Raw genomic sequence first — 23285 nt, 5'->3', positions numbered from 1 at the left:
TCCTTTAAGGTTCCCCTGCTATCCCCCTCTTCCTCTTCCACATAACACACCTATGTTCTCAAGTTAAACAGAGGGGTCAAACAGCATGGATGTGGATTCAACAAGCTGAAAGTCCTCACTTATTCGGGTCACAGTAAAGTGAGAATGATGTCATGGCCTATATAATGTATGACAGCCTGGTCCTTTGAAGCAATATACACATAAAGTCTTATCACATACAGCCTGATAGCATAGTAAAAGACTTTATTACAGATTAAAAATTAAATGTTTAAGGCAACAATATAAGATAAACATCCAATAATGAGGCCCTGTTGAGCTAAAACTGAAATGTCATTTTGAGTGGAGGGCTATGTTGCAACATTACCTGTTTTTTAGTCTGCTTAGTAAACATTTGTTTCACAACAAAACATCCCCGGCGTGCCTCTGCCGTGTGGTTTCAACACACCCTTTTGTCGTCGTAGACGCCTGTTGTCCGTCAATAGTGATCCTCCTGCTTTCTTATTATGACACAGCACTGGTGCCCACTCTGAGTCAGCAAACCACACCAACAAATGGAAAGGGTTTCCCACACTGATTGTAATGCTGTTTGCTTATTCAAATATACTCTAATTTTTGGGAAGGGAAAAAAACACCTCATCCATCTGTTTCAATAAGGTCACAACTGAAACAAAAACTAACAGGTCAAGAGATCTCCATCTGCTGTTGTCTTCCTGGTAGAGCGGTGTTTTGTTTCTCAGCATGTGGAAATTTACTGGACTTCAGATTTCTATACAGTGATTAACTTTTATGGTTAGCCTTTGCTCTCGGCGCATTGAACACTATGTACCTCTGACTAATAAAAACAAAGAATAAACTTTTATGGCCCCCATGGCAGGTATTTACTTATTATCTTGTTATTTGTCAACTCTCAGGTGAAGAGGCAAAATAGAAATCTAATTAAACACTAACATCATGGAAAATTTGGCAAATTCCTTATTTGCTTACTCACAGAAAATTAATAACTACATTTAAAATGAGGAAACATGAGACTCATTATAGAAGTATGATGGAATATAAATATTTATACACATAAAGGGATATAGATATAAGATGAGAAGATAAAATAACAGCAAGAATAGAACTCCCAGTTTAAACTTGCTTGACACAGCGTGCCCGCGTACGTGCATTACGTGTGTACAGAAATGTCCCGCATATGTGCACGCGCACCGTTCTGCACTCCGGAGGGGGGGAGGGGGCGATGACGTCCGCAGTTCTGGCAGGAAGCCAAGAGGGGCGGTCGCCTGACGTATGTGGCCGCTCATTCATAAGCACGAGCCGTATATAAACGGTTATCAGAGCGCTCAGGAGCAGAAACTACTCACTGTAAAGTTGATTTTTTTAAACTTTTAAAGAAGAAACAAAAGTACCGGATACATTTAAGAAGAAGAAACGACCAACTTCGATAGTCTTAAAACTTTTTTTCTTGTTTGTTTTCGTTTTTTTACTCTAAACAAACTAACCGGAACAAAGGACTCTTGAAGGATAAAGCCTACATTTTTACCACAACCTAAACTTCTGTTTTCCTGCCGTACAAGCTTTATGTATTTGGATTTAACCTTCTACTTCAGCCGTCCTACTATGGTCATAATGGAGGTCCCGACCATCGACTGTGCGTCCCTCCGTGGCTCGTTGGAGGGCGACGTCCCGGGCTGCCTGGTGCTGGACTGCCGGTCCTTCCTGTCCTTCAACTCGTCCCACATATCGGGCTCCACGAACGTGCGCTTTAGCACCATAGTGCGCAGGAGAGCCAGAGGTGGTCTTGGGCTCGAGCACATTGTCCCCAATGAGGACACCAGAAACCGGCTGCTGTCCGGGGAATACGAGTCTGTGGTGCTGCTTGACGACCGCAGCTTGGACTTAAGCCAGGCGAAGAAAGACGGGACCTTGATGCTTGCGGTCAATGCCCTGTGTCGTGACCAATGTGGAGCCAGGGTTTTTATTCTAAAAGGTAAGAAACACCTCTATTTCCTATTTTGAAGAGCCTCACACAATGTTTGACTGTATCTTAACAACGGGGCAACAAATGTGGATTACAGCTGTCACCATACCAGCTGGCTCTGGAGTAAACAGTGTTCCAAAATAGTACCATGAGCAGTTGTCACCTTTTTGAAGGCCTATATTTAAACATGGATGTGTCTCTGTGCTGTCATATAGTCTGACCAAACTGTCTTTTGTATTCCTTTTTAGGTGGTTTTGACACATTTTCCACAGAGTGTCCAGAGATGTGTACCAAACCTTCACCTCCACAAGGGCTAAGTTTGCCCCTGAGCTCCAGCCACCCAGGGAGCGCAGACCCAAGCTGTAGTCCTTGCAATACTCCTCTTTATGACCAGGTTTGTACCTTTTATATAATCAGAGTACACAACATGCTCTGTTTGTATTGCACTTCCTGTTTCTGTTTTGGAGTTGACTGACAGTTTATTTTCTTTCTGTTTAGGGGGGCCCTGTAGAGATCTTGCCTTTCCTGTACCTTGGCAGTGCTTACCATGCTTCAAGAAAAGACATGCTCGACATGCTGGGCATCACCGCTCTAATCAACGTCTCTGCCAACTGCCCCAACCACTTTGAGGACTCCTTCCTCTACAAAAGCATCCCTGTCGAGGATAACCACAAAGCTGATATCAGCTCCTGGTTCAACGAGGCAATCGAGTTTATCGGTGAGCACATAAACCTTTTCTTACTCTCTTCACACTCCCTTAACTGCCAAATGTGAGGGCCCATCACAGCTGTCACATCTGAGCCAGTTGATGGCTTGCAAACACAAACACCCAGCCCCCCTCTTCCTGCACTTCTCCCTTTGACTCCTGGATTTAAATTTTAAAAAGTTCCCTCCAAAACCGACCAGCTGGCTCGGTACAGGCTCCCCACTCCACCACAATGGTGGTTACATCATCGCCACCTCCCAGGCGTAGAAAAAGGGATGCCCCCTCTTAATGAATTGCGAGGCAGCGGCCCCAAACTAGATCTGTAGTGGGGAGGCTGGCTGGGCTTGAATAGCTCCCCTCCACGCCGCTCTTTGTTCTGCCATAACAAAAGGCAATTTCTCCTCACTCACTGTCGGCCTTCCTCCCAGATCAATACCCCCAGCAGGGGTCTGTTCCCCTCCTTTGTCCATTCAGACTGCCTCCTTTGGGAATAGCCCCCACAAGCTCACACCCTGCACCCCTATTAACTGTGTTCCTGTGTCTTAATGAGCGCTGTTGAATTTAAATAGCAACTGAAAGTGTTGCAACGACTTTTGTGTTTTTGCCTTCCTGTGAAAGGAGCCTGACAGATGTTTACAGTACGCTAATGTTGCTTCTTCTTCTCTTCTCCCTCCAGATTCAGTGAGAAATAAAGGAGGCCGCGTGTTCGTCCACTGTCAAGCCGGTATCTCCCGCTCCGCCACTATTTGCCTTGCGTATCTCATGCGCACCAACCGTGTGAAGCTGGACGAGGCCTTTGAGTTTGTCAAGCAGCGTCGCAGCATCATCTCCCCCAACTTCAGCTTCATGGGTCAGCTCCTGCAGTTCGAGTCCCAGGTCCTGGCCTCGTCTACCTGCTCCTCGGAGGCGGGCAGCCCCGCCATCGGTAACAGCAGCACGGTCTTCAACTTCCCCGTCTCCATCCCTGTACACACCTCTGCTGGTCAGCTGTCATTCCTCCACAGTCCCATCACCACCTCTCCCAGCTGCTGAGGAAGGAGCGTCCAGCACAGACTCTTTATTTGGACTTGAACTGTAACAAAACATTTTAATCCATCTGATGGTGATACTGGTATCACAGGACAGAATGGGAGCTTTTATTCGGGGTCAGTTTATTTGACTCTGTTGGCCTAAGATCTGTGTGTTGGCCTCATCATTTCAAAGGGAGATTCAAAACTACCATCAGGCAGTATTCTAGTTTAACCTCCTACATGTGAAATCCATCACAGTTTTAATCCGAGATGACTTTGGGAATGGCTGAAAAAGGAAGTGGGGGCTGTTCCTGTAGAGGAAGTTTGAAGTATCTGAATATTTTTTATTCAAAAGACTGAATTTTTTTCCATGAAGGCAACTGCTTTTGATAATCACAATCATTTTGAAGCAAACAAAAAGCAGAGGGCTAACAGCTGTCTCAGGAAAGTAAACGTCCCCCCCTCTGGTGTCTGCTTTGCTTTCTGTAACAGCAATATACGACATGAAAGTTGCTCCTTCGTGTGACGAACAATGAATGTACCCCCCCTGTTTTCAGTGTAGATGTGGCAGAGATCTTCATGTTCAGTCTGAGAGTTGAATGGGTTGCCAAATCAAATGCAAGCACCGACCTTTCACACATCATGAAGCCTTGACGATCCTGACGCATCGGGGAAACGGACCATTAAATACCTCATGTTTCTGTACTGTGTGCTGCAGCGCTGAGACAAACATGACCCCACGTCTACTAAAACGGGGACTTGTAGTCTTCAGCCGCTGCATTCTGACATATTTATTGAACTAAAGTAATATATTTGTTTATCATATCTATTTTTGCATATGTTTGTTTTTATACTGTTTAATAAATCTCATTTGAATTTCGTACTCAGTTGGAAATGTTCTCTTTTTTTCATCATATATCTGATACCTTAAATCATGAGACAAACACATTCACTGTTGGCCAACAGTGCATCGTGAATTTATTTTACTAACATTCAGCTTTGTAATAAGCAATAGCTATCTAACTGGACTACACTTATATAGCACAAGTATTTTTACACTACATGACCCAACCTTCGGGAGCAATTCAGGGTGTCAGTGTTTTGCCCAAGGACATTTCTACATGTAGACTGCAGGAGCTGGGGATCAAACCACCGACTCTCTGAGCCACAGCGTCCCCTCTGCCACTATGATCCCCAGTGACATTAGATAAGATAAGCTTGATTGATCCCCCACAAGGGAAAATGTACTCCTTACAGCAGCTCACAAAGCAGACAAATTAAGTTAAGTACTCAAATAATAACAATAGACAAAAAGTGCAGGTGGCAATATAAATAATAATAGTTACAAAATAATTTTAAAAAGTATTCACACTATGTACACATTTTTCCTTGTTGAAGGAAATGCAGGGGTTATTTTTCTGCACAGAAAATTGTTTTAAAAATCAAAACACACATGGTGTGTAGTATTATCATTAAAACCAGAATGTGATACAAAAATATTGCTGTAATATTGAACTTATGCACATTTGAATTGACTTCTTAAAGTTAAAAAACAATTTTGTGCAATATGCAAAGCAAATTAATGAGCTTATTGTCCCTTTAAAATTGAATTAAATTCTATCCTTTGAGATAAAATCTGTGTTCATGTACATGACCTGCTGTACAAAACATTTGTGGGTTATTTTCCTGATTTCTTGTTTGGTCCAAAAGATGTCAGATACTAACTTTTTTTAAACCTGCATTACATTGTCCAAATTCAAGCCAAAGTTGGTGTGAAACATTTTGCTTTTAAAAATACATAGCTAATCAGTTCAGCTCTTAGTTGATGTATTTAACAAATGAAGGCTTATTTTGATTTGAAGAACATGAGGAGAAACACATTGGCAATCGTCCTAAGCCAGCCTAAAGTGAAGCTGACCTCCTGGCATGTCCACTATCTTTGCGCACGTCTCCATGTTTTGTTCCATGCAAAGGAATCCTATCATATATCTGCATAAACATTGTGCCCTCATAAGAGGCATGATGTCATGGCGTGGGCCTTTGTTGGGGCCACACTCCCTCTCTCTGTGTGTGAACCCGTGTGAGACCAGGGCAGCAGCAGGAGGCCCAAAGAATCAGCCAAGGAGCACCTCCCTCTGCGGCCACAATAGGAGCAGCTGCAAGGCGTTTGGGAAAAGTGTGACAACTAAAGAGCATTCAGGGCTCAGTCAAGCCGCGGCCTTGTGTCCCCCTGCCTCACACGCCAATGGGGAGGTGGAGACGGAGATGGCCGTGAAAGGGAAAGGAATATGTTTGGTTTGCAAATTAGCCAAAACATTGGCTGTGACCCTCGGAGGGGTGTGAGAAAAAGAGGAAAACTTCCTCTACAGATGATGATAAAGATGATTCCCCTTGGCCTTTGGTACAAAATAACTGCCTGCTTTTAGAAATGTTAGGTTTAGTGGGGGAAAAACTCAAATTTTAAACACTTTCACTTTAAAAACATGGATTCTTACACATGATAAGACATATATTTCAAACTGCCATGCATCTCTTATCTATGACAGCAATGCAAATGTTTGTCTGTGAAAGAAAACACGAGCAGTGACGCTGCCTGCGTGATGAAAGCCTCATTCATTACCTCACCAGCTTCCTCAGTCAAGCTGTGGTTTGGGTGACATATGTGCGACTCCCCACCCCCAAACCAGCCCACCCTTTGTGTCTTTAGATTTCCTGTTGTCAGGAGGGAGGCTGGCAGGAGTGTGTGTGTTTGTGTCTGCGTGTGTGTGAAAGTCGTTAGGCGTCTTTTATGATCTGATGAGGGTGCTATGGAGGGAAAAAGGCCCTCAGTCAACTGCCAGGTCAGGGACATTAAAGCAGCGGGATTTAATGTGTGCGTGTGAGACGATCTGAGGGTGGTGTGAGACAATGTCAAGGTGCTATCCAAACTGGATCCTGAAAAAAGACCAAGTTAAATTTGACTTATAAATGTTTTAAACAGCAGTACAAACTTGATGTATAATTTTGTAATTGTTCTCATAACCTCTAATTTTCTGTCCGCATTAAGAGACAGAATTGATCACAACGTCACTATCTTGTCAAATGGCTGTTCCATTTAGCAACCAAGCTCTGACTCAACTTCAAAGTCATTTTAATTAACACCATCCTAAGAAAACAATGGTTATATAATGTGTCAGACTCTGCTGCCATGACAGGAAGGGACTTGATCCCACTCCTCCCTTTTTACACCATCCAGTTTGAATCAAACACAACAGAGCTGACGGCGTTCTTATGTAAGACTCATGACTTTATCGCATGACACATTCTTTCATTTTTAATAAATGAGGACATTCAAACACTTTTTAATTTAACTCTCACATGTAAAAACTGGTTGTGATGTTCTTATGAAATAGAATGCAATGCCAGAACATTATATAACCATATAATTTATCATAAAAACTATATGACACTCTGGTGTCCTTCTAGTTCTACTTCTCAGTTAATGTTTGGACATGGCTACATTATAAAGGTCAGTACGATCTGATTCCTATTCATTGTTGAGCATTACTATGACATGTTATCTGCCATTGCAGTGTCACAAAACTCCATTAATGTGGTAATGTGTCCTTTTTAAATATTACTTTCTTTAAATTGATTTTTGAACAGGAAAAAAAACATACATACATATACATACACAGCATGTATAATGTATCATGCATCAAAATATCGAAACCTCACAGAAAACTGCACCAAGGACAAGATAAGGACAGGAAACAAGGACAAAGGGAATATGACAGAGGTAGAGCATTAGATATATTATACATTCTACACATATGCGTACCAAGTAGTGCGTCATGTGGTTTGAACTAGATAATACCACAAGTAGTGCATGTCTCAGTACATCACATTATATAAATATCTTTTTATGTTGTACAGTAATTGGAAAGGATAAAACTCCTCAGCACATGAACTTGCCATAAGAAAAGGGCCCTATATTTTCATGTATTTTGCCTACCATCTGCTTATAACACAATCTTTCATAGGAGAAAAACTGAGCTGTTTCATCCATCCACTCCTTCACCGATCTCCTTTAGTCTTCCAGTGACGCAACACTGTCCTACACCCAGTAATAAGTGCTTTTCTGCACTGGGAGATCTGGTGGGCATTATTCCACTTCCCCTCTGCAACACGCCTAACAGGCAAAGCATTGGTCCCTGTACCAGTGAAGCAATCATTACTGTATTGATAAAGGGGATAATCTTAGACAATAGAAGATCAATCATGGGGTATGCATACAACAGTAGTATCACATCTCCAACACAAGTCAGAGCTTCTGAGCCCTAGCCTTGCCATTTTACTTGGGGCGTCTGCATGACATGTCTGCATTTCCCTTAACATTTTTTGTGGTAATGTGTCCTGTATGTTTTTAACTTTGAGATATTTACTGGTCATAATTGTGGCCAAAAGCTTAATTACAAAGCTCATATTTGTAGCATTACTGAAGAGGAAAGCAAAATCCTTCACCATTCATGCTCTATGTGGTTTTTATATCATCGAACAAAAACGTGTAATCGAAACATACGACAACAAACTGGCTCAAGCAGCTCAAGCTGATCAATAACAGGACCCTAAGCCGTGTGAAGGAGGGTTTCACACAGATCATCGTCTTCTCAAAATATGCGCCTCTGACATGTAGTAGCAGCATTGAGGTGGTACATACTATAGTGAAAGAGGCACTGCGCACAGTTTAGGTAACTCGATGAGGAACTTAAACATTAAATTTTCAATCTTCAGTGGGTGTTTTAGTTTGCTGAAGTGTATTATTCTGGTTCTTACTTCATCAAAAGGCCTTTTCATTTGCAGCTCCATTTTCAGGGTCCTGGTACTGTACAAACTATTACTTGTTTGTAGTTACATGTCTGCTTTCCCTACTTTGACAGGTCAGAATGTCTGTCAAAAGGCCTGGAGCAAAAACAAAATATTATTTTGGTACATTACACTGACTAGTAACAAGAAAGATGTCCCCCCTGAATGCCCATGTTCGTGTTGTTTTTAATGATCAATGTATCGCAGGAAAGAGTTTGCTAACGTATTAGCCATAAACACCCAATGAGTTGCTATAGTGAAGCAACATTGCAGCGCAGTTTCATGGTCTACTTTGAGCCGTACAGATCGGCTTCATTTCCTGTGACAATTTAAACCGTCAAAAGTCTGACCACAAAACTTGTTTTTATAACTGATGACACAGTTCATGAACGCATCGCATCAGCTGACTTTCAGAATCAAGTATCTTTGACGAAAGCAAAGCCGAGCATCAAATCAGAGATACCTCAGCTGAACGTTACCTTGGAAACATAACACACGCATACAGACACGAAATGCCTCGGCCAACACAAAACAACATATAACCTCAAAAGCCCGCTGAACTTAACCCAACTTCCTGTGAGAGAGGAACTGAAGTGTGAATACAATTGCCTGTCTTATTACCAAAGGATTCAAACTGGATTAAGTCTCTCACACACTCACCTCTTTTCTCACTGACACACAATATCCTGAGTGAGAAGATTTAGTCCACACATTGATGTCATGGCACAATACTCACCTGCAGTAAATCTGTAAGAGGATTAGGTGTGTGACGGGGAGGCCTCTGTAACTCCCCGTGGCTCAAAGTGTTGTGCCGGCTTGTGGACACACGTACGCACACAGTCTGTTGAGCCAGATGCTAAATCTTATGCAGCTGTTGTCGTGTACAGGTTTAACTGGGAGCTTTCCTGTTAAAAGGGGCAATGTGTCAAAGCTAAAAACGTTAAATTAGCCTAGCAATGCTGCAGGTATCATGCAAAGAAAGAATGTGATAAGCTGCCTCAAACTTATCTACCAAATCTCCTGACATCTCAGCACACAGGTCGACCAGAAACCCTGCAGAAGAAGCCAGACAGGCCGCATTTGCGTGACAGGAGCCAAGATAAGGCCAGATTTTCTGCATGATAACCGGAGACTTGTAGATCTTGAGGAATGTCAGACTCAGGACATTACGTATGGCTGCAGTAAAGTGGCTTTTCCTCGCTAGCAGGGCTCCCCTTCCTCTAACAACCCGGTCAGGAATGTGAGACGACGGTGGAAGAGGAACTAAGTCGGCTGTGAAGGCGAGCACTGTTGTATCATGTAGGACATCAGTGCAGGACTTGTATAACTTTAAACGCCTATTGTGTTTGTGGTTGTTGCACCTGTTTAGATAAGAGAGTTCAGCTACACCTTTGTATAAAAGAGGTCATTGATCCTCTTATAATATGCTGTAAATTTATATTTAAAACAAGGTGTGCAGAAGGATACAAGTTGAATTTTAAATAAAGGAATAAAAAACACACCAGATATTTGAATCAAAGCCACACGTAAGACACCTATCAGCTCCACCAGAGCCTCATTCACCACTCTGAGTCTGAGCAGAGTCTGTATTTTTCCACTCACTGGAGGTACGGGGTTGCGTTCACAAGCAGGAGTGAGATCCTCTGTGGAGTATTCAGGGAATGTCTGGCATCCTGTCTTCTACACTGACTGCACTCAGGGTAGATGATGTCACACCCAAAGACATCCAAACGAGCAGACGTAAATCACTTAAGGCCGGGGTGTGCACAGCAGGTAAAATCATTTAAAAAACCTGGTGATCAGCATGTTTTGATAAAGAAAAGTTGTTGAGTGTGCAAAATGATACTTTTACTATATCAGTTATGACATCTTTGCAAATAGAGCAGATTAACCACCAATGGCATCAAGCAAGACGTGTTTGTCTCGGTTTATGCAGTTAACCAGGACCTGAATGCATCATCAACTGCTATCACAACAACAAAATGTGCGCTGCTGTGGTAAAAACCACAAGCCGAAGCTGATGCATTGTCGACAGTGATGACAACAAACAAGTCAAAGACAGCATCATGTCCTCTCTTTTTCAGTAATACAAGAGCGCAAAACTCACGCACGAGAGATTCGGGGCCCCTGGAAAAAAACAAGCATGAGGCATCGTGAATCCAAACACGAAGAGGTCAAAAGGCTTTCTTACAAGCTGCAGCAGATCCCACATGACTGAGAAATGATCACCTCTCATACGGTCTTACTGTTGCTACTTGCAACATTTTTGCAGCTGTTCTTCTGATGAAAAGCAGCTGACAAAAACTTTGCTGTTTCGATATGGGTGTTGTATTTTTTATTTTTTTTTGTCTTTGATTTGAGTGAAGATACTGTATTAAAAGTACAGTATTGACTTAAAGCCACTGTGAGGAACTTTCATTTTGTGTCGATCTTGGTGACCTCTGCACAAAGCACTACCTCGTGTCTCTTTGCTGATCCTGTCCTGTACATGCATAAATATGGTTTCTTTTAACAGTCAAAGGTGTCATTTACCACCAGCAGTTTCAGGCATTAAAAACAACCACATAAGTCAATCTAGTCTCTTTTGTAGATCATAAAGAGGCATCAGAATTAATTTCAGTCTGATTCATCATCAGCTGACAGGAGCTTTAAGTTGTTACATTGGTGTTATTAGATGCACACGTGACATCTGTCTCAATTCAGTATCACACATTTCCTTTAAATTCACACATCAGTGGTTCACATCTTCCTGTTCATTCATGCGTTGCATTTATATTTATACTTTTAAGGTCTAAATCACACATAGAAGTTGCATTTTCTTTAATCAGACTGTCCTACAAGTTCTTCCAAACATTTGACCAAACAATGTGTAAAAATGATACCATTTATTTTCTGTCGACATTCAGTACATAACTTTTCATGCTTTAATATTGCAATTCAAATGTCCACCATAGTATTCTTGAAGTTTCAACACCTTCAATTTACTAAGCTGTTTTGTCCTGCTGTGTCTTAAATATAAGTTTGGATTTTGATTGTAGTTTTGGTAATCTGTGTGAGGCTGAGTTTGGGCTGCTCAGCTGAGTAAAGCTGTAATTTAGCAGTGTTAGCATGACACTACAGATGCAGACCGGAGAGTAAATGATGAGTGTCTAACACGGGCTCAGTAGAGTGCGTCACAAATAGATGAGTCCCTAAGACGCATCCTTTGTGCCTTCTTCCAAGTTCATTGGGCGTCAGCGCCCTCCTCTGGTAGATAATGTGTGTTACCATAAGACATATTTAACATGTAATGGTAATTAAACAGAACGTACAGCTTGCGGACTAAACCTTTGCTTTTAGCGTTCAGAAGCAGTTCCACTCAGGCAGCAGCACAGTTTGAATACACAGTCAGTTTTTCATGCCGAATTTGAGTGGTTCAATGTCAAAGTCTCTGTTGACATAGACGAGGTTGTGAAATGAACTGATCAGAGTGGGTGTAGAAAAACCAATAGCCTACAGCCAAACAGAGACTTACTTTTCATGAGCGGGAGCAGAGGATGTTAGATTAACCTGACCTCATGCTCCCTCTGTTGATAGTGTATTTTTTTAATCTGCTATTCAAATTTAAACTGTAGTCAAACAAACACCCCGGGTCCAATGGATGAAAAGTGCTGAGCTGGCAGGATGAGTAGAGAGACAGGCTGGGCTGCTATTGGTCCAACTCAAGTGGTTCGGATTCAAACTGTTGACTATTGACTGATACTGTTAATGAGTAACACTGCTGTTGCACAGGCTGCAACCTGCTTTTTAGAGGGACATGTTACCACTGAGTTATCTATTTTCACTGACACAACAGAAAAGAAGTTAATGATCATCTTTTCTTTAACTTTCACACTGGTGTATGAACGCTCATTGCTTTAATCTTTGATATGTAGTTTAATTTGTGGTGTAATGAGAAATGTAGCATTTTCAGTAGAGATATTTTTACAGAAGAAAAAGCACGGGTGTAATAATAACATTAGACATTATGGCTAATAAAATAAACAAGGGCTCAGTCACTTATTAAACTGTAACCGAGTCAATGTAGGTCACTTTTGAAGACTTATTTTTATCAAAAGGCTGTCTTGTATAATGTAGTTTTCAGGTTTTATTTATTTATTGTCTCTTTTAGTCAACCATTGTTTTAAGTTGTTCCTCTTTTATTCTGTATGTCTTTCTGTTTTATTCCTACATTGTTATGTATGTTATTATCGGGATTTTATGCTCTGAAAAGCACTTTGTAACACTGGTTTTAATAAGTGCTATAAAGCCTAAATAAACTTTATTATAACAGTCATAAAAGTAAGCGTCACATGTGCTTCTACTTTATGTCTCCTCCGAAGAGTGGCATATAATAGAATACATTATGTGAGTTAGTTATTAGTAGCAGTTAAACAATTTCAGCTCTGAAGTGGCCCTTCCTCACAATAAGTACTTTTGATACTTTAAGTGGATACATTTTGCTGATAATGCTTCTGTACTTTTATTTAAGTTACATTTTTAATGCAAGATCCCCACTTTTGATACTTTTACAAGGGCTCTGAAGCGGAAGTAGCTAGTTTGAATTTAGGCATTAACGTTATTTTTACACCTGCTTTGTATCCCACAGTGACGTGTCAAAAAGTCTACAGATACAGTAAAAAGTTCAGTAATTTAATTATGACATACCAGGGTTACTTCACAATCCACTGAAGCGTGTCAACGGAAAGCTGTTTTTTTTAGACTTTTATTTTTTTGGCACTGCGAGTAGAATCAAACCAAACATCCGGTTCGCGCTCACCTCTCATGGACAGAGACATGAACGCCCCCTTTACCTTTTTTAGAAACTACTGTGTGGGCCGTTACTAAAGGCACAAGTCTTGTCGTGTAAATTTAACGGTCCGCGGTGGAGATTAACAGCACACACACACACGCACACACGTGCCAACGTCCTCCCTCCTCCGTGTTGAATTTTATTGGACGGAATAAAGAGATAGCAATAGCCACGTGCCCATGTTTACAAGTCTTCAAATTTCTGGCGGGATTTGTTCAAGTTACTAAAAGACACAGTTTCACAGCACCTAACACAGATCACCAGGACACGACCAAGAAGAGACCAGCACACCAGAGGAGGCTTTGAGAAAACGTTATTAAACTTTCTAGTTTATTGATTTTAAGAGAACAGAGCAGTATGGGAAACAACATGGGCAATAAGCAGTCATCAAACCTGTGCATTCCCCTCAGTTTTCCTCTGCCCAACAAAGAGAAGAAACTTCAGTGCAGCACAGAGGGTAAGAGAGACCATTCATTTCATGTTTATTGTTTTCTTTGTGACTAGATTATTGTGTTACTTAAGGCTGTTAAATATTATCTGGAAATACAGTAATAAGACTAAGCTTCCCCCTCAGACTAGGATACTTGAAACTCAACTGCAAAACCTCATTTAGCCTATATAGAATATGACATAAAAAAATAGATATTTCTGTTAACTCTAAAATGACAAAAAAAAAAATTGTACTCATTTAACACATTTCCAGACCTTTTTCAGACGGTTACCTACTTTTAGGCAGACTTGAAAGATTGATACAGATTCAACCTATAGCCTATAATTGTATTTCCTTATTAGAGAAAAACATTTTTCTATACTTCTGATATGTTACACGTCTTATCTCTGCTACTATAATATAATTGTTACCACATCTGATATTAATCAGGCTGTTATTTGTTGTTGTAGACAGACAGGAAATGCCTGTCGCTCATTCAGTGTGGTTTTTAGCCCAGTGCGGCTGAGAGAGGTTCACAGAGGCCTCGGGTGATGTCATCGCTTTCCCAGACCCCCGCGGGGTGATGGGAAAAGGACAAAATGGGTGTGAGAACAGAAAAGGAAGTCACTGGACAAGAACCAATATAATCTAGAAGAAAAGAAAACAAACTAGCTCACTGTGGTTTGGACAACCCCTTACTATCTGTTTCTTTTGGCTGCATTTATCTTGCTCCATTTCCCTGTTCTTGTTCATAAATAGGTTATGTCTTTTTTTCAGAAAATAAACTTAGTCCACGAAGTTAGAAATGAAAGCGTGGTGGAGTATGGTTAAAAAGAGAGTTTAGCACTTCTTTTTCTTGAACAATGCCTTTTTCTTACCTCAAGCTACTTGATAACAGTGATGATAACAGTCTATTGTTCAACACCATGTTTTCTGTGCAACTTAAACAACAAAAGCTGGAGCTAAGGGAGGTCAAATAATGGACGTGAGACAAGCAATTACAGGCAGTAAGACAGCAGATTCCACAGAAAAGGGCTTTATTTAGACAGTAGTTTACACAAAGAATAAAAACATACAATAGGTCAGTCCCATGCTCTTTAGTTATCTTAATTTGAACTTTTTTCAAGTTACCAGTTTAATGATCATTCACGCTCAACAAAGTAAGAGTAAAACACAGGAAAATACACCAATTAAACACTGAATTTCATCAAACTAAGCTCAACATATACACAGAATTACCAGACAGATAAACCTTAAAGAACAACACACTTTAGATTCACTTGATAGGCAAAGGAGAACTCAGGTCTGGTTGGTTGCAGAGCAAACTGAACGATAGCTTCTTCTCCTATTTATAAGAGCACTAATTGCAGGAAGATTGAGGTCACCTGTGTCTAATCAACTCCAGACAGCCCAGGTGTGCTCGTTACTCCTCCCAGAGCACATGGCAGACTTGAAGGACAGATTTAAAGTGATACATCATAGCAAAATTATCTTGTAAGCATTCAGCGTGCATAATCTCTGTGAGTACTGATTCTTAAAATTCTGAGAACATAATTGTGCTTCATATCAATACTCACCACTAGATGGCGCCACTCCATAACTATGATATCACTTAGTGGTGAGGGCCATCAAGGAGCCAAGGCCTTCATGATCTGACTTTGGCAAGTCCATGGATGATTTCATTGGATTATCGTAGCCAAGCTAAGCTCCATCTTTCATCGATTTCTCCCCTCTGTATTAGATCACCGAATAAAAGAGTGAACAATGTTTCTATTTAAACACCAATTGTCCAAATGTAAGCTGACATTGTGTGAGGCAACAGTTGTCATTAAGACGTGTTTACGCTGCGGTTCAGGGGAAGTTCTTGCTTATGTGTTGCTGCCTCCAGCGACAGGTGTGGTTGTGTAATGTCTGCTATGATGTGTTCCTGTATTTTAAGCTGCAGCCGGGCCCCGGCTTTGAAGTGTTTGTCGCTCCTTCAGAGGACGGAGGAGCTGATACCATCAGACTGGATGAGTGTTTTGAAGGAGGATGAGAGGAGGAAAGAGTTGTCAGAGTATTGAGGTTAGACTTGATCTGTTCCATCATGACGACTTCATCTGGTGTTTTCTGATTACATCTTAGTTATCTTAAGTTGCATCATGCGCCAACTGAATGTATGGAAGTCAAACAGGAATGTGAACTGCGTGTGTGTGTGTGTGTGTGTGTGTGTGTGTGTGTTTGACCTTGGCCATTTCTCACATGTGATGAAGATCTTTGGGCCGGCAGAAGGGGAGGCAGTTAAACATTCAGCACAGCTTAATTATGCAAGACAGCTTGACTGTGTGCATGTGTGTGAGTGTGTAAGTGTGTGTGTGTGTGTTTTTGTGAGTCTGGAAAGACTGAGAGAGACAGAAGACAAAGATAATGAGACACATCATCATGTTATCTGTAATATTCACGAGAAATATACTTGAAATAGCTTTTAATTATATGTACTGATAGAGAGCAGTCTGTAGGCGTTGAAGCTGCTTCCATACATTATTAATGTTGATTTAAATTTTCATGAACAGGTCATGGCAGCCGTTCAGCCTTTGTTCTTACTGCTGCTGAGGAGCATTTTGAATATTGAGTGACTTCATTCAAAGTGGTCTAAGATTATATTTATAGTTATCATTATTATAAGTAGTAGTTGATGTTTTCTTTGTTTATTGGTGCAAGATAAGTGGTTAACAAAAACAAAAGCTTATGTAAGAAATGACAGGGAGATAGTGTCCAAAATAGAACAAACAACAACGAGGACAGCAACAACAGAGGGAAAAAAAGGGAAACAAATTGAAATATACTTAGTGATTGACTGGTGATGTCCTCTAAAAATAAGAAGATTTGTAAGTTTCAATTGCATTAAACAGAGAAAAGCAGCAAATTGTTCTTTACAAGCCTAAATCAGCATATTGTAAAGGGGACATATTTTAGCTCTGGAATCAATTTTTTATTATTCTAATGTGTTTTTGAATCATGTTGGTAAAGTTTGTTTCGTTTTATAAAATTGTATACATATTTTAATGTAATTATTTTGCGGTGCCTCTCCTTCCTCCTGAAACAAACAAGCCGTTTTGCCATTCAAAGGTCAGACCTTAGCCACGATTGGCTGACAGTATTTGGAGTGGCCGTGTAGCCCCTCCCCCTTTTGTACGATCCCACGTGGGGGAGCGGTCGCACTGCACGGTCACTCTGAAGTTGTAAAAAACATGGCTGCTTTAAGATCGGTTATTCGGCCTTATATGTACGAGCCAGAATGGCCAGAAGGTATCGGAATGGTAAGTTGAAATCTTGACAACGACTACAGGCGAAGGCAAGAAGGCAGCTTGCGGTGTACGGTTGTGAATGACGAATGGTCGATTTCCGCCAAAGCAAGGTTCTTTGTAGAAACCTGCAGCTGTTCTGAACAGCCCATTTCAGCCCAAACGTGATTTAAGAAAAACACAGAATTATGCAGTTTTCACTTTTTCATTGTGAACAATAAACACCCAAAAATGTGAAACCCATAAAAATATGAGAATATCCATTCAAAAGATATGTCCCCTTTAACTATTTCAGCCAATGTTATTATAATTATCTAGTTTGAATTTAGATTACCTAAACCCAGCCCTGTAATTAGTATGGATTACAATGTAGTGCAAGAAAAGTCACTTTCAATCTTCTATTAAGTGTGCAGGATAGCAGCTCAGAGTCGCTCATCCGTTCAAACCTGATCTGTTTGCAGCTTAAAGGGTGCCAGCGGACTCCACATCGCCCTTATCCTAATCTCAACTTCCTCTTTTGAAGTTCCAGTTCAGTAACGTCTCCTCTCCGCTCTGCTTCTTGACTTGTCTCCCCACGTCCATACAAGAGACCGAGTTCAAATCAAAACTTGGCCTTCTGTTTTGAAGCACTTGAAAACCTGTTATAGAGATAGAAAGGCAATTTAAAAGACATCTTGGAAGTGTGTTACATTTGCTGTTTCCTTAATTTGTTGTTGTTTCTGAAAGAGTCATTTAAAAGCAAAATGGCGGCCACTATCCTGAACCTCAGTCTTATCAGATAGCATTGATTCAAACAGAAAGAGAAAGCTGTGATAATGGACGCTCTGTATTTCTTGTTGTTGTTAATAATCCTCTGGAATATTAGGTACTCTTTAGTTAAGGAAGTTCTCATATTTACAAGTTCCCGAAATAGCCGTGTCACCCAGCACTCTCAGTATATCAGTGTCCTGTCTGAAGCGGGGGCCCCGCAGAAGTTTCCCACACGTGTCACAGGCCAATGTCATGACAGAAAAGGAAGAGGGGGCCGGGGGAATGGGAAGGAGGCGAGATTAGCTTCAAGGAGAGGGAAAGAAAATAATGAGTAAGATAAATAAAAGCTTACAGACTCATGTCAGGAGGAGACACATGGTGAGACAAAAGGTTTGGATGATGACTTGATGGCAGCGGAAGGAGGAGGAGAACGGGAAAAGGGGCACAGATGGGCGGAAGCACTTAGCTCTGTAGAAGTGTTAAAGGTGAACGGAGTGACTGAAACTGACCCCAACGCCTGTCTCCTTCTTAAACCACACGCAATAGTTATGTAACAGTGTGTTTACGGCGCCCACCTCTTTGTCTTTCATCCCTTTGAGGAAAAACTTCAGAGCTGTAACCCCTACCTCCTCCCGGGCCCGCTTGTTTACCTGTTTCACATTTTAGCTGCATACTGTACATTGTAACATGAAAAAGTGTCCCCGACATGAGATCAGCTTACTCAGCTCCCATTGGCTCATGCTCCTCCATGACAGTTTGTCTTTGATGTCTGGAATGCAGTCCGTCTTTGGAGCGAGCCTCCAGATAGCCGATAGGGTCTGGTCCAAGTTAGCTGGATTCTGACGGCGCAGGAATTATCAGCCATGTCACTTACTGGCAAACCCCTCACCTAAGGCGTCAGATAAAGAAAAGAGTGTTTTGTTCCTTCACTGGGATGTTTGACGTTCACTGTGACGAATGATGCAGATGTAGTTGTGTGATGTAGTGCGATATTATGAACAGGGAGTTGTACATTCATAAAAAATGTACGTGCTGAAGCTAAGAGTTTTATTTAGAAGGTAGCGGGTTAGCATTTCCGCTAGCAGAACTTCTATTTTTGTCTACACGTTATGAATATATATATAAATAGGTTTATTGTGTATCATGTTAAGGTTAGAAATGTTCCCTTAAAATGTTAGTGGTTATCTTGGGAGGTACAGTATGTCGAGCTTTTATTTTATTAACAGCAATTGCTGCACTTCTGCTACATACCTTCTGTCTGCTAGCTTTTATTGTTCTTTCGCTGTTAATGTCAATTTAAGTTACTTAAAAGTTAAAGCCTAAAGTCACCGCTTCGTCAATGTCATGTTTCAGAGTTGCAGTTTATTTTTCATGATTAAATCTTCTAATTAGGGGAGGAAGTGTGTGGGGAAATGTGTGTTGCGCGGCTGCCATGTAGCTTGCTAAGCTAAAGTGCATTGCTGAGACTGTTTGCTAGCACCTTGCATTCCGGGACTTTAGGGACAGGCACAAAGAGCATGAAGACAATAGAAACCCTTTAGATGTTTAATCTAGTCTTGACTACAGGTCTGAAGGTTTATGCATGTATATATGTTTTTGTTTCTAACATTAAATTTATCAATTTACACAATTAGCTTTTTTTGGGGGAGTTTCCCTCTGAAGTTGCTGAGAGCACGTATGCAAGAGAGAAACCTTGTGAGTGTGTAGTGTCTACACTTGCTGTTACTGCTTCTAGGACGATAAATAGAAGACAATATGCACAAGTGTGACAGCACCTACATTCATCTCCTGAATGAGGACAGTATAAGGCTTGTACGTACAAACAGTAATAGTGAATGACCAGACATTGATTTTGTGTCATAACATCTAATTTAGAAGCGAGTCATGGTCCAATAAGAAACCTACACAAGCATTATGTGGCAACTTGAGAGCCCTGTGCATACTGTTGAATTTGACCTTTTGGTGAAGTAGGAGACTTCTGGTGTCTCTTTTGAACTTTTGAAGTAGAAGAAGTGAAGTAGTTCTGTAGCTTCTGGATGGATAAAATGCAGATGCAGGACAGGATTTTTGTATCGGAAGTGTTCTGGTTTTCGTTTGTAGTTTGTTTGTAGTTCAAATAGTATTGATCTATTAGTATCAGCAGGCTTTGATTACATGCGGGAAAAACGTGGAGAACAAAATTGGCGTAACGCCATCCACTTCAATGCCATGCAGGTTGCTATTGGCAGCCATCAAAACATCAAGTTAAAGTGTACAAACAAGGGTCTTAGGCTCGTAAAGCGTCTTTTCACAGAAACCCTACTTTAAAAAGCATACCAGAAATGTTAACATACTTTTTTTCTACAGATATAAACATTAATATTCCTGATACCTTGTCAATTAGGACGATCTAATTAGGCCAAGAACCACAAGGTAAAATATGTGAGCCTCCTTGTTTCTAGATTTTCGGTCCTGCAGCAGCACGTGAGCTCTGCAGTCAGTATGAAATGAAAATGACAAAATTCCTTCACCGACACGCCCTGCTCAGGGACCATGTCTCAGTAGACCTCATATCTCAACTCAAACTGGATCCTCGCTGTAAATCTTGCTAGCCAGACTGTGAACAACGCAGCGCACTGAAAAGAAAGTTTTAGTGGGAAGTCCTTTATCGGTAACTGCTGGCTTCACCAGACGCCCTGAAAATGTGTCTGTCACTCCCAGAGGCTCTATTGTCGCCAGATGCCAAGATTGATTTAACCGTTAAACTAAACAGGCGCCCATATTTCTTCTATTTCTTTCTTTCTTTCCTCAGACTTGTGTGTTTACTTTGTTAAGTAAGTTCATCAACCTTATCAATCATCAACATTTGATATTTCTGCTCCTTTCCTGTCCCTTACAATTGTGTTTAATTTGGTTTTGGACTCCAGCTGCACTGGGTCAGCCAAAACAAGCTGATCTGAATCATAAGAAAACAGAGGGAGCCTGGTTCTTTGCTGCTGAACTGTCTCTGATTCCCCGGCTCAACTGCAGCCGCGGGGCAGTAAGTCCATCATGAAGAAGAACTGTTTGTCCATGTGCATCATTTATTTGTCTAAGTCTGTAAATCTAATAGTAAGACTGGAACACTGATCATCATATCCCTCTGTCTCCTCATTCTCTGAAAATTGCAACATCAGTCTTTGAGTGACTGACAGTAATAGTTATGAAGACGGGAAGCATTTTTACAGACTCAGATCTTTATTCGTCCGGGAATACTTGAGATCTTGTTAAACTTGCAAATGACTGAAATGTAATTGACTCAGACAGATCTGTTAGGTTTCGTGTCTCATGCTGTCAGAATTCGTGACAGTGATCACTGATCCTGAAGTAAAACTCAGGTAGCGGGAAAGAAGGCAGCGTTGATGTGCTCAGTGAGGGGCATCCATCCAGCACAGAGCGGTAGATGGTGGAGGAGTCTGCACACACCTCAGCTTCAAGCTGCTCCATGGGAACAGGGGATGGATGGCAGCTGTTTCCCTGGAGACCTGGACTAACAGGACCTGCTCTCTAATTACCTACACCCACCGGAGTCAGCCGCCTAGCAGGGAGCATGCCTCCGCTCAAGCAACAACCAACATCTCTTTGACTTCATGTTGCTCTTTTGTTCTAAATGGTTGTGGCAGAAGGATGCAGAAAGGGAAAAGGACAGGAGCTGAGGACATGAGGGCTGGAAAGGAAACAACACAGTCATTTTGGATACAATGCTGGCATGACTGTAGAGCTCGGCTGACAGGTAACGTGCGGGAACATATGTGCGGAAATGGCTACTTTTCTGAAGACAGGTTGAGCAGGACTGTGGCCTCCACCCTACATTGTAATGTCACCCATTGGTTTATTAAATGCTACTTTGAATCCTCAAGTTTGGTATTTTGGCCGTTGCCATCTTGTTTTTTTGGAGCCAGAAGGGACCATATTTGGACGTGAGGTTGGTGCTGGAAAGACACTAAGTTATCAAACACATATAGTCTGTCTTAGGCTGCTCTGGCCTTAGGCCTTCATGCTTGACGATTTGGGGCTCATATCTGAATTTTTGGGGTCACTGTTCATCTATATTAGAATGTGACCCTGGTAAGATATCAGTGTGAACAGAAAATGATTTAATGAGTGCGCAAACAGCAATAACAAAAGACGTCACATGACATGACATTTGACAACTCTGGCGTTGGGACATTGGATGTGCATAAACTTTTGTGCAAGTAAGGGACATCTCCATCAGAGACGGGCAAAATGGACAAGAGCGGCAAATTTCTCTCAAAATATTTTCGAACACACTTCGGTTGCAGTATGAGCCGTCTAGTTTTGATTGGATAGAGGCATCTCCCCAAATAGTAATTAAATCTGCTATTTAGCCATCTCCCCACTGCTGTCACTCTCCTCCATGGTCAAGAGGAAAAAGGAAGTCTTCTTCTTCTTTAGCATCACTCCTGGAAATGTGCATGTTACCAAGGCAACACAGACCTATTCCGATTTGAGTGTTCAAATACAAGTGGCATGCAGGTCGCATGTTTTGGATTTCGATTAGTTCCACATATTCAACTAGCCCAGTTCAGAATTTAGTAGTAGTTAGTAGTTAATCATCCTGTTTCCAATGAAATGTTACATGTGATGGCAGCTGAACAGAGATGTTTATTTAGTTTCTAATAAAGCAAAGATAGCTTGAAGAACGTAGCAGACTCGAGGCTCGCTTTCACACGTCTCCAAAACAAATCAGGTAACTTGTATTAGCCTGTTTTCTCATTACTATGACTAACTTTTGTCTCTGCAAGCAAACAACAATCCTGACTCCTAACTAGGGCTGCCACGGATACCTGATTGCATGACCAACACTGAACGACCTAACAAGCCTAGTACAGCAACACAGAAACTAATACCCGCAAACTATTGCTAAATCATAATTCTACATGCAGAGTTCTTAGAAAGCCTGTTAGTACAATAAACTGCACAGCAAGCCATATTTTTTGTCAGATATTTAAATAAAACAACACCCAGAAGGCACAAACAACACAAACAGAGCCCTGAGGTTAAGTTCAGTGTCTAAATTAGCTGTGTTTATGTTTGGCAGACAGCTAGCAGCTACCAACTGTCACTCTAAGTGACCACGCCCCGAATTATACACCAGGCTGTAAACATGTCGGCTTCTGTTGTAAAGTTGGGCATTTTACTATGGGGATGAATAGGGATTGACTCGCTTTTGGAGCCAGCCTCAAGTGGCCACTTGAGGAACTGCAGTTTTTGGCTTTTCCTCGTAAGCTTCATTTTCCTTCCCTGGAGGCTGCTGCTTGATGAAACCTCAGTATGGCTCCCCTCTATAAGTCAAAGGACATGACTGTAGGCATCCTTCATTAAAGTCAGGCAGTATCGTCATAAAATCCTAGACAGAGGAAGCTGCAGGCATGGAAATCGCCCTTGACACCAAAAGAACGGCACATTATT

The 23285-nt window shown here is 41.3% G+C and overlaps 1 protein-coding gene across 1 annotated transcript; it reads left to right on the top strand.

Moving 5' to 3' along the window:
• Nucleotides 1–1349: 1349 nt before the first annotated feature.
• Nucleotides 1350–4577, top strand: dusp1 (dual specificity phosphatase 1). The gene is made up of 4 exons (XM_069669602.1): nt 1350–1987; nt 2227–2372; nt 2477–2696; nt 3361–4577. Exons 1-4 carry the CDS (start codon nt 1579–1581, stop codon nt 3714–3716), a joined length of 1131 nt encoding a protein of 376 aa, XP_069525703.1. The 5' UTR covers nt 1350–1578; the 3' UTR covers nt 3717–4577.
• The last annotated feature ends 18708 nt before the right edge of the window (nt 4578–23285 follow it).

This window comes from Semicossyphus pulcher, unplaced genomic scaffold (assembly GCF_022749685.1).
Source record: "Semicossyphus pulcher isolate SPU_LCO1_2020_fin unplaced genomic scaffold, fSemPul1.0.p SCAF_2, whole genome shotgun sequence".
In the NCBI taxonomy this organism is placed as follows: Eukaryota; Metazoa; Chordata; class Actinopteri; order Labriformes; family Labridae; genus Semicossyphus; species Semicossyphus pulcher.
Note: the sequence above shows the minus strand (reverse complement) of the source record. Positions and strands in the feature narration are given on the sequence as shown.

Excerpts from the sequence above, each read along its gene's own strand:
- dusp1 (XM_069669602.1), top strand. The coding sequence starts at position 1,579 with ATGTATTTGGATTTAACCTTCTACTTCAGCCGTCCTACTATGGTCATA. Across the intron at positions 1,988-2,226 it reads CAGGGTTTTTATTCTAAAAG|GTGGTTTTGACACATTTTCC; the intron begins GTAAGAAACACC and ends ATTCCTTTTTAG. Across the intron at positions 2,373-2,476 it reads ATACTCCTCTTTATGACCAG|GGGGGCCCTGTAGAGATCTT; the intron begins GTTTGTACCTTT and ends CTTTCTGTTTAG.